Genomic DNA, 15,094 nt, shown 5'->3' with positions numbered 1-15,094 from the left:
TCTTTGTGTTATTTTGTCATTATGATTGTGTTGATTCAAATACTTCAAGAAAGTAAGAATCCATAAAAAGATAATCACCTAGAAGTAAGGACAATCAATGTGTTCATTGTTTTGATACGCCATGTGACATTTGAATTCTATTGATACTAATTTGTTGTAGTTTGAACTTAAACGATACATAACAATTTTTCTTGATGTTTTTCAAATGAATTTTAAAGTTATGATCTTAATTACACTTTTTGATATCTTTATATGATTATACGAGCGACATTTATGGTATTTGCATTTTTCTTAGCATATGCGTATAAAACCATTTACAATATAATTGAAATACATGCAAGAAATTGCAATTGTAACATGTGTTGCCATATAACACAAGTACAAGTGTGTTCCTCGGGAATGGCTCAACTTCCTCAAACTTTCACCAAGTTCGAGATTTTATGAATATTTCTTTATAAGTAATGTTACTTTTATTGTCTAAGCTATCAAGTTGTTTGTCATCAAGAATTCATATGTTACAAACGCACAGGCAAAAGAAAATCACATTGCATAAAATTACTGTGATGTCAAGAGAATAATGCTAAAATTATAATAAGACCGATTTCCATATATTTTTATTCATACAGTTGATGAATAAAATGGCTAAAACTGGAAAGAAGGTGGGATGCACAAGTTCATTGCACGATCCTTTTTTTGTAGATAAAATTTTAGATCATTGCTTTGAAGGCTTAAACTGTATAAACATGAACAAATTGTAGTTAATTTTACAGAATAAAGTTTATCACAAGCAATGACTATAAACTTTCTAAAATTGTAATATCAATCGAATATTCTTCACCATAGAAATCAAATTATTAATTCAGTGGCACCGGAATAAGTTGCATCCGAGTTTATGATTAGATAACGAAATTTCGCCAATATTTGGGATAAATCAACATAACATGAAACTCTAGTTATATAAAAGTTATCGCCGTTAAAAGTATCCGGATTGCTCCCTGTAATGGACTAAAAAGAACACATATTGACAGCTATTGAGATATTAACATGTCACTAAAGTGTGTTACCAACGTAAATGACATTGGTAAGAATAATGTTTCGGTCACTTTACGTATGCATACATTATTATGTACTTCCGGTTCACGATATTTACTACTTTGGTTTTCGTCCCATTCATATTCTCTTAGGTATTTGACATATTGTCGTTTAAATAAATTTTTTGTGTTTCTTTACTTATAAATTGTCATGAATGCTTACCCGAAACATGTGCTTAATATTATTACTGATGAATACTGACCAACTAGCATTATGTCATTGCTAGGAAAACGAATGTTTGTGTGTATGTTTCACTGTTAATATACAGTCTAACTTCGATTATTCGAATCCTTGGGGACTGAAAATTTACTTCGAATAATCGATGGGTTCGAATAATCGAAATCCGAATATAGTGATAGACGACAACTATTCAACTTTGGTCATACGTCAATCATATCAAAGGTACCGTTTACAGCACACTTTTTCAATAAATCATTCGAGAAAAACAAAACGACAAAAGATGCGCCAAATATACATTTTATTGGTATAGAAGAGATAAATACCTGCATTTTATTCCACATAAAGTAGCACATATAGTTTACATGAAAATTATTGCAGTCATCTTCAAGCATTAACTGTAACAACATCGAACACTGTGCAGATTTTTTTTAATCATAGATAAGATAGACATGTATTCTCAATTAAAATATCGTGTACTAGTGGAAACAATGCACTGATTTAAAATAGATTTTTTTTCAGTATTCATATACAAATACGTGGTAATGTTTACTTGTTTATTTATTACTTTATTTAGATTGCTTACTTTCATTCTTTCATTAAAATTATTGAAATGAATACTTTATATTAGTTTATATTTTTTTCCCAATAATTAAAAGGGAAATCTCTCGCATGCAAGTTATTTTGGGAGTTAAAGAAAATTTTAAAAAAGAGTATTGTGTTTTCAAGTTCACTCAAACTAAATAAACTGTCATCTAGATTACACTGTCTTTTGTCCGCACTCGATGTATTGTGTATACACCGCGCACTGACCATGACATAAACCACATGTATCTCTCAATAATGATAATTTTGGTTTTCGTTTTTTTCTCTTCTTTTTAGATGAAGCACTATTATTTGCATCATTAGGCATTAGAATAAATGTTTACATTCGTATTAATCAAAAAATTCCAAGCATATGCCCAACGGAACCAAATTTTAATCCAGATTTATCGACTGCTAAAAATCCATGACCGTACACTATACCACTAACTGATAAACATTATTGAAATGAATACTCTTATTTGTCCAATCATTAAAAGAGAAATCTCTCGCATACAAGTAATTTTCGGGAGTTAAAGAAAATTAAATATAAAAAAAACAACACGCGTTATTATTACGATTGTCTATATTCACGCACGGTTGTAAGAAAATTTTCACAATTTGGGACGGTCATTGAGTAGATCAGCGCCAATTAGACTGACTTCGATAGGTGCGAAATTCTTTCATACGAAAAATAGGAGGTATTCGGATAATGCATTTTGAATAATACGTTCGTATTTATCCGAGCACTGGTCAAATCGCAACAGAATAGAACCAAAGGAAGTTCACGGTTTGCTAGTTGCTACGGAAGAAGATATTTTATAAAATTGCCTTAAATTTATTTACTTGAAGAGGAAATCCCCTCACGGTCAAAAAATTGCATATGCCACCCGGCAAATAATCGGCTTTTTTCTTCGCATGGCACCTTGTACTTTATTTGATTAAAACACCTCTGAAATTACAGGGCACACTCGCTTCCTGGTCGTTTTAATCTGATCCATCCCAATATTTAACTATATGAAAAATGACATGTTTTTAAAGTAAAAATTTTACTCTGACGCAATAGAAAATCTTCATTTGGATCTTGAAAGTATGTGAGGTTGTCAAAACCTCCAAAATATGAGAGTGAATTATGTTATTTCATATTAAAGGCACCAGTATCACTATTTTACTGCATTCTTAATTGTATTAAAAACACTTTCTGTTCATTGGCCCCTCAGTATCCAAAAAATCTGCTACAAATATATGTGATCGTTTAAAATTCCCCAAAACGGTGGTGCTGAACATAAAAATTTGTTATTTGCATTCACTTAAAATAACAACAAAAAACAAACAGAATTTAATTTAATGATACCTTTATAATTTACAAAACAAAGAAAAGAGTACATTATATCCGTTCTGTCCTTTTAATATTGTAAATGGTGTATACTTCAACACGTTTGAAAATGATAAGTTTAAGAAATAGTAACATGTTTATATTTCGAAGAGTAATAAAAAAATCTGGTGAAGGGGGGGGGGGGGCTTTCGATAGTATTGTTAAAAACTAATTTGGGCGAAAATCGAATATTTGGTGTTAATTCTTGCACCTAATTTTAGACATAATTCAGAATTATAAGCAAATTGATATGTGAGCTTTAATACACATGACAGATATGGGAAAACGAAACGAAATTTTTAGTGATCATCCACATATTCAATGTTCAAGGCTGAAGAGGTAGAAATGATAACAAAGGGAGTCATGAGTTAAAACCGCTTGAATGAACACTCAAGTAGATCAATGTTTTTATATGAGTTTACATGTAATACAAAAAAAAGAAACTTTTAAAACAACATAAACGATTAGATTTTTTTATTTATAAAACTTTTTTTATTTGATGCCTACTTTAATAGTTTCATAAAAGATACTTATTGGCTAATAACCTGATAAGCCAAGCCATATATTTATAGAAACTATAAAATTACAGAAGAAATAATATAAAATCTTGAAATCAAAGTATTGTTTGACTGGTTTTAATAATCTTTCATTTCATAATAATTTTATTACAATTTTTCAAATTGTACTGTATACCAATGGTGATTTATCGTAGGTAATTGTATTTAGCGTATCAAATAATATTTAGATACTATAAAGTCAGTATGGTTAGTGATTTATAACCTTCCTGGTGGTATATAGGGTGTTTAGTAATATACATTTTAGCATAGTGATATAAAGAATACGTATATTTGTTTGTTTGGCTTTACGCCGCACAAACACAGTATATGCCTTATGGTGCCGAAACAGCAAAGATGATTTTAGCTAGCCTCTGGTGTTTTAAACTTTAAAGCAACACCAGGGGTCTAACCACTTCACCTACTGCGATCCCAGAAAGTCGCCTCTGACGATTTCGCAGGAGTAAACGATGGCTGCAATTGTTATGCCTCTATCACCAATGGCAACAATTTATCCACAAGGGGCTAAAGATAACACTGCGATATACAAGGTATCTAGAGATATGTTAAGTACCAGATGATGATTACAAAACATACATAGAAATATATACAGCATACTGATAGATGCATAGTGATTTATAGCCTGTACGTACTCTGCCTTTTCTAGGGGAGTGGGGGCAGGGGCTCTCCCTGGTCTCCTTACCACTTGTTCTTGTTGATGTGTCGTGTAGGGGTTGCGTTCATTGAACGCCGCCTTTCCTTGTTGATCTTGATTATCATATTTTATATTGGCACAAAGCATAACTAGTGATGCATACTTAGCATATAAAGTGAAATAAAGAGTACCATGTGATATAAAGCGTACATACTGATAATACACCAACTGATAAATATCAATCTATTTCAAATAGAGTACCTGGTGGTATATAATGTTTCTTGTCATTTACATTTTTCTTGACAGTTCACTTTTTAAAACTTATTGGGACATACAAATCATGAGCAATGATAAAAGACATATTTTATGATAAAGCAAACCAAGACGATATGTGAAGCCTAAATATTGTTAGAAAGCATTACATGCGATATATATCATTTATAACGTATCTAATGATATAAAGCCTAATAAGTGATGTACAAATTGAAATAGTCTATTAATAATCAACAAGGCCAGGCAACGTTTACAGAACGCAGCCTTCGACTCATTACAGACACGCCAGTAGGGCACCCAGAAAGCACTGAACTAAAGTTTGGAAAAGACACAACGGGGGTAAAAGAAGGGGAGGAATATGTTTAAAAAATGATAATTTACAAAAAAGGGGGTAATACGGGAAATTAAAGAGAAAAGGGGGTTGAAAAAGGGTAAAATTTAAACGAAATTTAAAAAACCATTTTTGGGAAAAACATTTATTATTAAAAAATTTTTAATTTAAGTGATATTAAGATTTCCTTATGATGAAGCATTTAAACATAACCTAGTGAATTATGGTCTGATAAATGATATGAAGCATTCCTTGTGACATAGCATTTATAACAAATCTAGTGGGATAATGGCGTAAAATTGATATATCGCTAACGTTAAAGCATATGATATAGCACTTAAAGCGAAACTTATGATATATAGATCTACTCTTGATATAAAGCGTACTGGTTTATGAAATATTGTGTGATATTTTGCTTGAATGTGTGAAAGTATAAGTTTAAAGGAAAACATTAAGTAATAATACGAACTAATTTTGCATAAATAGGCGAGTTTTCCCTGCATCCTTGTAGGAATCAGCGATATTAGATTTTATGTAATAAATCAAACAGTGAAGTGTCAAATAAAGTTAGCTACATAAAAAAACAAAAACAACTGCCTTATTTTTAATGTAAATACTTCCTTTTTGGTCATTGAAAAATGAAGCAACAACCCCGAAAATTGGGTTAACGAATTTTTTAAAGTAATATATGTATTCTGGTACAAAAGGATAACATTTTATTGTGTTTATTTTTGTTTTTAGTTAGTGTGACGATTTTGAACAAAACTTTGAATCATGATTGTAACCTACTAGTTATGTAAATAAAAAAATATCAAATGGGAAGTGTTTCAGGTTATCATTTCCTCATATTCTTAAATTTTGAAGAACAAAAAAAAACCGGATATACTGAGCTAGCGATGGAAACTAAAAGCGGTAGGTAAACTTCTAGGGGTCAGTTTGATTAAATATGTTCAATAAGTAAAGAATCAATGATCTACTAGATCAGCGACAAAAACATTAACTGCGAGGCTACATTAAAATATGGAGCAGAAAAGATGTATCCAAAAAGCGAGGAAAACAAGTATAAAAAAGCGAGCACCGACGATTCGGTTGGATTAAGTCTGCCCTCCCCCCACCCCCCCTAATAAATGACAATGAAGCAGTTTTCACAATTTTAGCAGCAGCAGCAATCAAAACATGAAAAAGAAAGAATAATTAAGGGATTGAATGTTTATTCAGTCAAAATTTAAGTTAAAGCATGCATTGTTACTTTTTTTACATTTCGTTTACTCTTGACACACTTTCCTTAAGTTTTTTTTTTAAATCAACTGACCTAGTGGTATTCAGCCTAGGGAAGTTAAATTTGGGTACAGCTACGATTGGAGTTACAATCATTACCCTTCGTGATGGAATGTTATCTCCAGTTTTGGATTGTGTTGACAGTCAGCACGGTAATAAGGTCAACTGATAGATCATAAAACAAAGATGCTTTTTTTCTGAAATTTTACTCACGCAAACACCCGAAAAAAGATATTTGAAACATGTAAGTTCACGAGATAAAATGACAGTCCTGCTTAACTTTAGAGACTACAAAATACTTGAATGTTACTAGGTTACTTTTTTGAGCCTTAAAATCCCAATATTAAAAAAACTTAAAAAAAAAATAAAAAAAAAAAATAAAAAAAGAAAAGCACTTTGCCAAGATTTGTTATGCCCGTAAGGATAAAGCCAGAATATTGTTTAATTTTATTTCTCATTTTTCTCTTGTTTACCTAAAAAATTGTGGATTTAAAACTTTGTTTAAAAACACAATTATACTCGCAAACAATAAATATTAAGATATTAAGGTAGAACCACTCCTAATGTTTGACCTCTCAAACTTAGAAGAGTATTTCAAATAGGCAAGAATCACTTGTCCAATTGCATTGAAACTTAGGGTGTGGCTTCAAACCCAAGAAGGGGCAACTTTTTTTCTTTTTTTTTCTTTTTAACATTATTCATGTATCTCTCAGTTTCCTTATGGAAGAAACAAAGTGTTTGATTTTGAATATATAATTATTGTAGGTATTTTTTGCTGAATGATACCAACATTTAATTGCAAATATGATATCAGATATTTCAAAGTTTAATAAAACAAAAAATACACAGTAAAAGTATGTTATATATTGCAGGATCAACCAATATACGTTAAATTTAAGAAATGTAGGCAAACTCTTACAACAGCCCCTGATTTTGTTAAATTTTGGGATATTTTGAATAAGGTTTTGTATATAGGGAAATGGTCAAATGGTGAAATAAGTGTTTAAAATGGCTAGTTACTAGGGTAACACTTTCATAAATATTCAAAACTGTTTGTTTAGAACCAATCAATTTGCTCGTGTAATTTGTTATCTGAATGTTACTTTTTGTTTTTTTAACAATGAGCAATAGGAAAACATTTTTCATAATAATGATATTATGAATTATTTAGAGTTTCCTCACTTGTGGAAAAAACCCTTCTAATAGTAGTTTTAGTTCAGAAAAAATGTCCATAACTCATAAACAACACGGTGAATTTTATTTAAATTTTGAATAAAAGGTGACCTTTAAGGCATATAACTGTCCTTTGTTGTCATTTTCACAGTTTGTTATAGTGCCAATTAGGAATGGTCTACCTTAAAGTTAATCTGCGTACAGCTTACGCATGTTCACAATTTGAAAAGCTTTATACTAAAGAACTTAAACTTAACAAATATGCTTTATTTAACAATTGAAGGTTATGAACTATAGATTGTTTTATCGCATCGTTTACATTTTTTTTATCTTCAGAACGTCAACGGATACATATAACATCTTAGCATTCGATTGGTCACTGGAGCTGCTATTATTTTTTCTTCCTCTTTAAATTGACGGTGATCTTGTATTCAGTTGAACTAGTTATTTTTTGAAATATGAGTGTTAACCTATTATAATGTACAGACCAAATAATGATGAAGATATATAAACATTCAAAAATACTTATTTTAAGCAATATATTTTGTTTTGTATACTCCAACATTTAGGATAATACATTTATTATTTTTCGACATTCCGACATTCATGTGAGGGACTTACCACAATGATTTTTTACAAAGGTAAATGTTTATCTTATTCTTTTAAAGACTATAATCTTAATTTCTGATTACACGACTTTCTTCCGGATAAATATGAAAATTTTAACACTTAATACAGTACACAATTTATTGAAAATTTTTGTATTGAAACATCAAAATAGAAATATAATACTACCCTCAGTAAAATGTCTGATCTGACTGTAAGGACTTGTCTATTGACCTTGCCTTTTATTGCTGTTCATACCTCCAAGCAGGTTAAAAACATTAAACTAAATATTCTTTTTTTTTGACGTACTTTACCAATGTTTGATGTTTACTTACTCATAATAAGTGAATATATCCCCGTGCTTGTTTGTTAACCTTGGTGCTCATATATCTTTTCTTATTGTGCCATTTGGCTTGATGTGTGTTAGTGTTTATGTGGTTGTAAATAAATATGAGTCACCACATAGGCAAACACTCTCTTAAAAGGAAATTGTGAAATTTTATCAAATTATATATCTTTTCATAATGAAATTATCAAATGTACTTTTTATCTGTTAAATATAAGAACTTCTTTTCAGTTACATAAAATTACATCTAATTGCATTCATTTATCAACATATGAATATCTACATAAGTGATAATAGTATTAAATTATCTTATTTTAGGATTAATGCTTCTTTTATTGGCTGCTGCCCCTGGAAATGTCGGTTTGTACAAAAACTTAATTAGTGTTTCTTAATCGTAAAATAATCCAAACTACAGTTTATTGATTTATTGTTGCTTGTTTACTAAAAGATGTTCAAATACCCTGTGCTTATATTTTAATGTGGTGTTATTTGCGTTATACAAACGTAGCGTAATTCAGCGTTACAACATAAGCGCATCAATGAAATAATGGCTATTTTTACGGAAAACAGTTCTAAACAGAATATTTTATTCGTGATGCTTCATTACTTTATTTAATTTAATCGAACTCGTTGAACTAATAAAATGTTCCCAAGAGCCCCGCATGAAATAGTTTAATTCAAAATGTATTAAACCTATACTCATTCAATATTTTCTTTAAATTACATTATCTTAAATGATAAGAAAAAGAAAACAAGATTAAATCAATTGCCTCCAATAACATATATTTTTTTAAATTCAATAAAGGGTACAAAAAGTTAACATATCCCAAATTCTTGCTTATTATAATTAAATACTTAAACAAAGGCGTACTCGTTAATAAAATAATGTATCTAAATGATATCATTTGTGTACTAACATGATACTTGATTCAATTTTAAATGTTTATATTTAAAATGATCCAATTTATTTAAAATGACGCAATTATATTTTTCAGCTTCCCTGTTTTGTTATTCGTGTAGCAACGTTGAAAGTATGGACCATTGTATAACTGTTAAAACATGCGAAAGTGGCGAGGTATGTTTTTAAATAACTTATACATGGGTACCTTACACTTTCAAATATAAACATGGTAATTATTTGTAATTCGTTCGTAAGATACATAAATTAAGTTAAAAGGGTGTCGTGTTGCGTTATCAGATAATACTTGAAAGCGAAAAAGCGAACAGCAAATATCGCTCTTGTCTCGGCGATCAATGAAGTTTGACGGACTCGACCGGGAAGTTATAAAGAAAAAAACAACAAAAAAAACAAAAAAAACAAAAAAAAACACAAAAACACACACACACACATACATAAAGTACCCAAAGCTTACTTCCCCTGATCAGAACTTAACACAGATACAAGCATGACGTGACCGGTGCGAAGAGCTTGTCATGATATTGCCACGTCATTCCAAACGTTACTAGTACTTACACTATACACCAATAACATGACTTCGTTACCAAGAATATGCGTTATCTTCATTAATGTCACACAATATTCTTCTATTATTTCAAATGATAAATACACACATATTTTTCAATATATACAATAATGATTAACGAATTATGTATGGTTTAGATATCACGTGTATTAAAAACAAGGCAGGTGCAACTACGTTCCAAAAATAGTTACACTTAAATAACCTTTGTTTAACATAAGTGTGACATCATGGCTCGTCAGATCATTATTTGTAGCAAGAAAACTGGTTATTCCCTTGTTTTCTTCTTAGTTTCGTTCAATATTTTTTTCAATGCAAGCAATTAAGAATTATCTCCGAAAGTCCTTCAGCCGTGTGTGATATTATCGTTGAATTTGACAAAATGAGTTAGCTCTTTAAAAACAGATTCAAATCGAGGAAGACAACTTCAAGCCAAGTGATAGGAGGTTCTAGCAGAGTTGCCTTCGAATAAATATTAAATGTTTTTGTTTCTTACAGACGTGTTTCACGCGCTTAGAGAAGAAAGGAGATTCTGTTTCATTCACAATGGGATGTACACGAAATGAGGTACCATTTAATATTAGTACTTCAGTTCTTTATGATATATTATGTAATTCAAAGAAAAAAAATATAATGAGTAGTTACAAAAATGAAAGGCATGCTATGATGTAGTGGTCTGATAAATGGAAGTATATTGTGAGAAACATGGGCGATGGTGTTGGTAGAAAACTATACCGAAAACCGTTATTAAGTAATAAGAGTATTGATCATGTTTTGTCATAGAATGTTTAAAGCTCAAAAGCCCTACAACAATTCGTTACTTACAACAAGAATAAATATCAGTTTGTTTTATATATCAGTTACAAACGTTTTATTTTAATGCCAAGAAATTTCTGTGTAACTGATCATCATTCTCTTTACATGAAGTTACATATCTGCATTAAGGCGCTTACCTTAAAGACAAGGCTTTAATTACATCTTTCGTATGGATGTGTCCTTTGAATTTAAGACATCGTTGCCTTAGAACTAATAATATGAGCAATAGAGCAAAGAACTTGCGTGTTAATATTACTTTTGGTATATGGCAAATTGTTATTAATTATGCATTTCATTACAGAATTGCGGTAACATACCCGTGTACAATAACGTATCAAAGTTGAGCAACGGTCAACTAATACAGGAATGTTACGAATGTTGCGGTGTTGGTCGGTGTAACAATGACTTGTGCAAATACAAAACACGTAAGTTGAATCTGTATATCATTTAAACTGAAAGTAAACAGCAACAAACGTTTCTAATTCAATTCTTTTTTTTATATGTAACTTTTTTTTTATTAAATAAAAATGTAATACTGTCGGTAGTACAATATTTTGACTTGTACACAAAATTAAGATTAAAAAGGACATCAAATCTACAAGGCTTAGATTTAAATTTACAAATTCTTCTCTTAAAATGGTCAATTTCTGTTTTTATGTACCTGTTTGCATACTTACTTACTTTTTACTTGGTCGTCAAATAAGCGCCCCCTTGCAGTGACATTCAAGATAACTGTCCATTCTGGAACGAGGCATTCAACATATGTGAAGAGATTCATAAAGCTAAGCTAATTTGTCGTAAATTCTGCAAACTGTGTGATCTAGGTAATTATTTTTATGCCTTATCCATATTTATATAAATACTAAAATATCTTTTAAGGCATGGCCTTTACTATGTAATGTATAAATTTATCGTAATTGTTATAAATTACACACGTCACCAAATATGCTTCCAATTTTTTAAATATAGAGACAATGTACATGTACTTCAAACAAAGTGCGATCGTTTTTGTGACTCATTCACACGTTTGTTATTAATTCAAGTTGATGGAAACTGGGCAGATTGGTCGTCGTGGTCATCATGTGACGTTACATGCGGTGATGGAAAACACACACGCATTCGAACATGCACAAACCCTGCACCCGTATATCAAGGGCTAGATTGTAAAGGAAGCAGCTCGGACACTAAACCTTGTACTCGACCGCTTTGTCCAGGTAAAAACTTCTTGCGTGTTCATTTTTCATTTAAGGTTTGTTAAAAACAATCTTAAACATAGAACTTATAATTCAACGAGTTGTCTTGGTTCAGTTTATAATGTTAAAGTGTTATCATATTTCAGTTCATGGGGGCTGGGAGGTATGGTCAAGTTGGGAGTCATGCCCTGTAACATGCGATATAGGTATACAGAAGAGACATCGTTCATGTACGAATCCATCTCCTTTACGGCATGGCGACCATTGTTTTGGAGACACTATTGACGTGAAACTGTGCAAACAAAAACCCTGTGATGGTACACATATTTTAATGCATAAAACAAGCAATATATATAATCATCATACACATTCTTATCAGTCTGTTAACGAAAAAGAATACAATTGATAGATTTATTTGCACAGATGATTCTTTCATGAATTTGAGCTAAACACATTCAGCTGTACAACTGTTTGCTTGATTGCGTTTTAATTATGAAATGAATATATCAAATCATATTGATGTATAAAAATGCATGATTGTCACTTCGTAAAAAGTCTGACAAAGAATAATAAAACTAAAGTTTTCAGGTGGCAATTTATATTGAGAAAAACGATTCTAGCTGTATTATGAGGTACATTTACCGGTATATGCCTTAGTTACACCGTTGAATTTTGTGCATTATTCAAATAGCAACCGCATTGCCTGAACAATTCAAAAATAATGACATGGAATAAGTACTTAAACTACCTGAATATTACTTTAATATTTTGAAAACATTTTGTAGTAATGAGTTTGAAATACTATACACTAAATATATTAAAATGAAATTTTAGCATCGAATGGAGGTTGGTCAAATTGGGTCACATGGAGTACATGTAGCGAATCTTGTGGTGTTGGATTAAAAACCAGGTCAAGGTCATGTACAAATCCAGTACCTGGAACTCATGGAGATCAATGTGTTGGAGATCCAATACAAGTAGGAGCTTGCAACGAAGAGGAGTGTCGTAAGTTGTTGCCACATTACAACATTTTCTAAATTCAAGAACATAAGAATAGTTCTAATAAAATTAATATAGGTAATAAATCTATTTTTTATGCAAGACTAGGTAAGAAACAACATTTTACTAACTTTCCCACGGATATCTTTAACATGTTATGACCCAAACACAATATCAAATTCATTTAGAAATGATGAAAGATGAAAATATTTACTTTACAATGTATTTTATATGCAAACCTTTTATACTTTTCGTTCTGTTTAAAACAAAGAAACATTTTTTTTATTGTCAGATAAAATTTGTGAACTTTTCAGAATCAGACTCAAGTGTGGCTTTCAACGCTTACTATGTAACTGACTGCAGTCCAGCTATAGGCCAGACAATGATTTTTTCTAAGACGCTTTTGAATGAGGGAAATGCTTATAACACTTCGACTGGTATTTTGTTGCCCCAAGAAATGGAACGTATACATTTGAAGCACAAATGTGCATTATTAGTCAAAGACACATGCAGTTTGATATAATGGTAGGATCCGTTGTACATGCGACTGCATATGGGTGTAATTATCACTACTACGAATGTCAGTCGGCACATGCAATAGTAAAATTAAATTCGGGTGATAATGTTACTGTTCAGTGGAAATATTGGTCATATTCTACCAGAAACATTATTCCGCAAAGCAGTAATTATAGGAATTCGTTTTCTGGAAAATTGTCAAACCCATAATGTATAGTTGAAAAAAAAAAAAACTTAATTACTGATATAACCGGTCTGATAATAGTAAAAAGGCAAGAGGAAATAACATAATCATAAAATCTTCTTGACATTCCGTTGACGGAAAATTTTCAACATATTCAACATATTCAATGCCTTAAAAACGAGAATTTATCTTTTTTATTGATAAACCTTAATTTTTTTCTTTATTTAGGGAAAACATTGAAACTGACAATAAAAATATTAATTTGAGAAATTAGGTATGACAAAAGCCACGACCGAACACTCTTTATTTTAATTTTAATATTATTTACAAACACCCGTTTATATCAAATATTGCTTTCAATATGGTATTTTATTAAACATTTTATTGATAATTTTATGACCTTAAATGAAGAATTCATATATATTAATTTATGCATTTTTATTGTATATTTTTATTATATTGGTTATGATCTAACTTACAATTTTAAATTATATGCGTAAACTGCCAATAAAGAAGGTCAAAGTCATTCATTAAAGCAGCACACAAAATATGTTAATTATACTATTATCTTCAAAACTGTTAATATCAGTTTATTTTAGTTTTTAGGAGATCCATTTAACACATTTGCTTAAAGTACGATATTATTCTTTTACATATCTATTATATTTGTTAAGTTAAAAAATATCAGATATCGTAAAAGCGTGTTTATGTGAGTATTTTAAACTGTATAGCATTTTTAAAAGGCCATTTTTGATGTATCACTGTATAATTAGAGACACTACATTACTCCATATAGCTTTAATATCTAAAAGAATTAACTGTTTTTGTGAAAATTGAATTTATTGTCTTTATGAAATATGTATATCAGATTTAAAAATATTTTCATGTAATTATAATTTCTAACAATGTATCAATGACTATTTTACGTATTATTATCCCTTATATTGTATAATAATACCTTTTAAATAACTGTCTTTGCATTTTTGTCTTTATATAATAGGTAAATGTCACATATTCGTTTCGTGGCTTAAAGAGTATCACTATGTATATCAGATGTAAAAATGTTTCCATGTAATAAAAAATTCTAACAATGCATCATGATCAATGACCTTTTTACATATCATTTTACCGTGTATTATCTTATTGTATGTAATATTTACTTGCACATGATACATAGAAGATACAGTAACCAAAACTAATTTCTCCAAAAAGTGTGCACATCCTAACATAATAGTTTCCATCTCATCAAAACCTATTACTTACTTTTGACAAGAAGAATTGCCAATCGGAAGAAGAGAAAAAATGTTATTTTACGATAAAAGTATTATTATTATTTCATTATTATTTTTTCTTGATCCTTTGATATTTTTTTAATTATTATTTAACAATGTTACCTCAGTACTTAATATTTGTTATTGAGTCAAACATTATGATATTTTTGGGAAATAAAGGTAGTAACAGAC

The 15,094-nt window shown here is 30.2% G+C and overlaps 1 protein-coding gene across 1 annotated transcript; it reads left to right on the top strand.

Moving 5' to 3' along the window:
• The first annotated feature begins 7,907 nt into the window (after positions 1-7,907).
• On the top strand, positions 7,908-15,094 carry LOC132749609 (coadhesin-like). The gene is made up of 10 exons (XM_060739452.1): positions 7,908-8,131; positions 8,761-8,802; positions 9,438-9,517; positions 10,422-10,490; positions 11,041-11,164; positions 11,444-11,563; positions 11,783-11,953; positions 12,079-12,249; positions 12,767-12,937; positions 13,246-15,094. Exons 1-10 carry the CDS (start codon positions 8,116-8,118, stop codon positions 13,452-13,454), a joined length of 1,173 nt encoding a protein of 390 aa, XP_060595435.1. The 5' UTR covers positions 7,908-8,115; the 3' UTR covers positions 13,455-15,094.

Source organism: Ruditapes philippinarum, unplaced genomic scaffold, assembly GCF_026571515.1.
Source record: "Ruditapes philippinarum isolate M1 unplaced genomic scaffold, ASM2657151v2 ctg16607_1_1_1_1, whole genome shotgun sequence".
NCBI lineage: Eukaryota > Metazoa > Mollusca > Bivalvia > Venerida > Veneridae > Ruditapes > Ruditapes philippinarum.
Note: the sequence above shows the minus strand (reverse complement) of the source record. Positions and strands in the feature narration are given on the sequence as shown.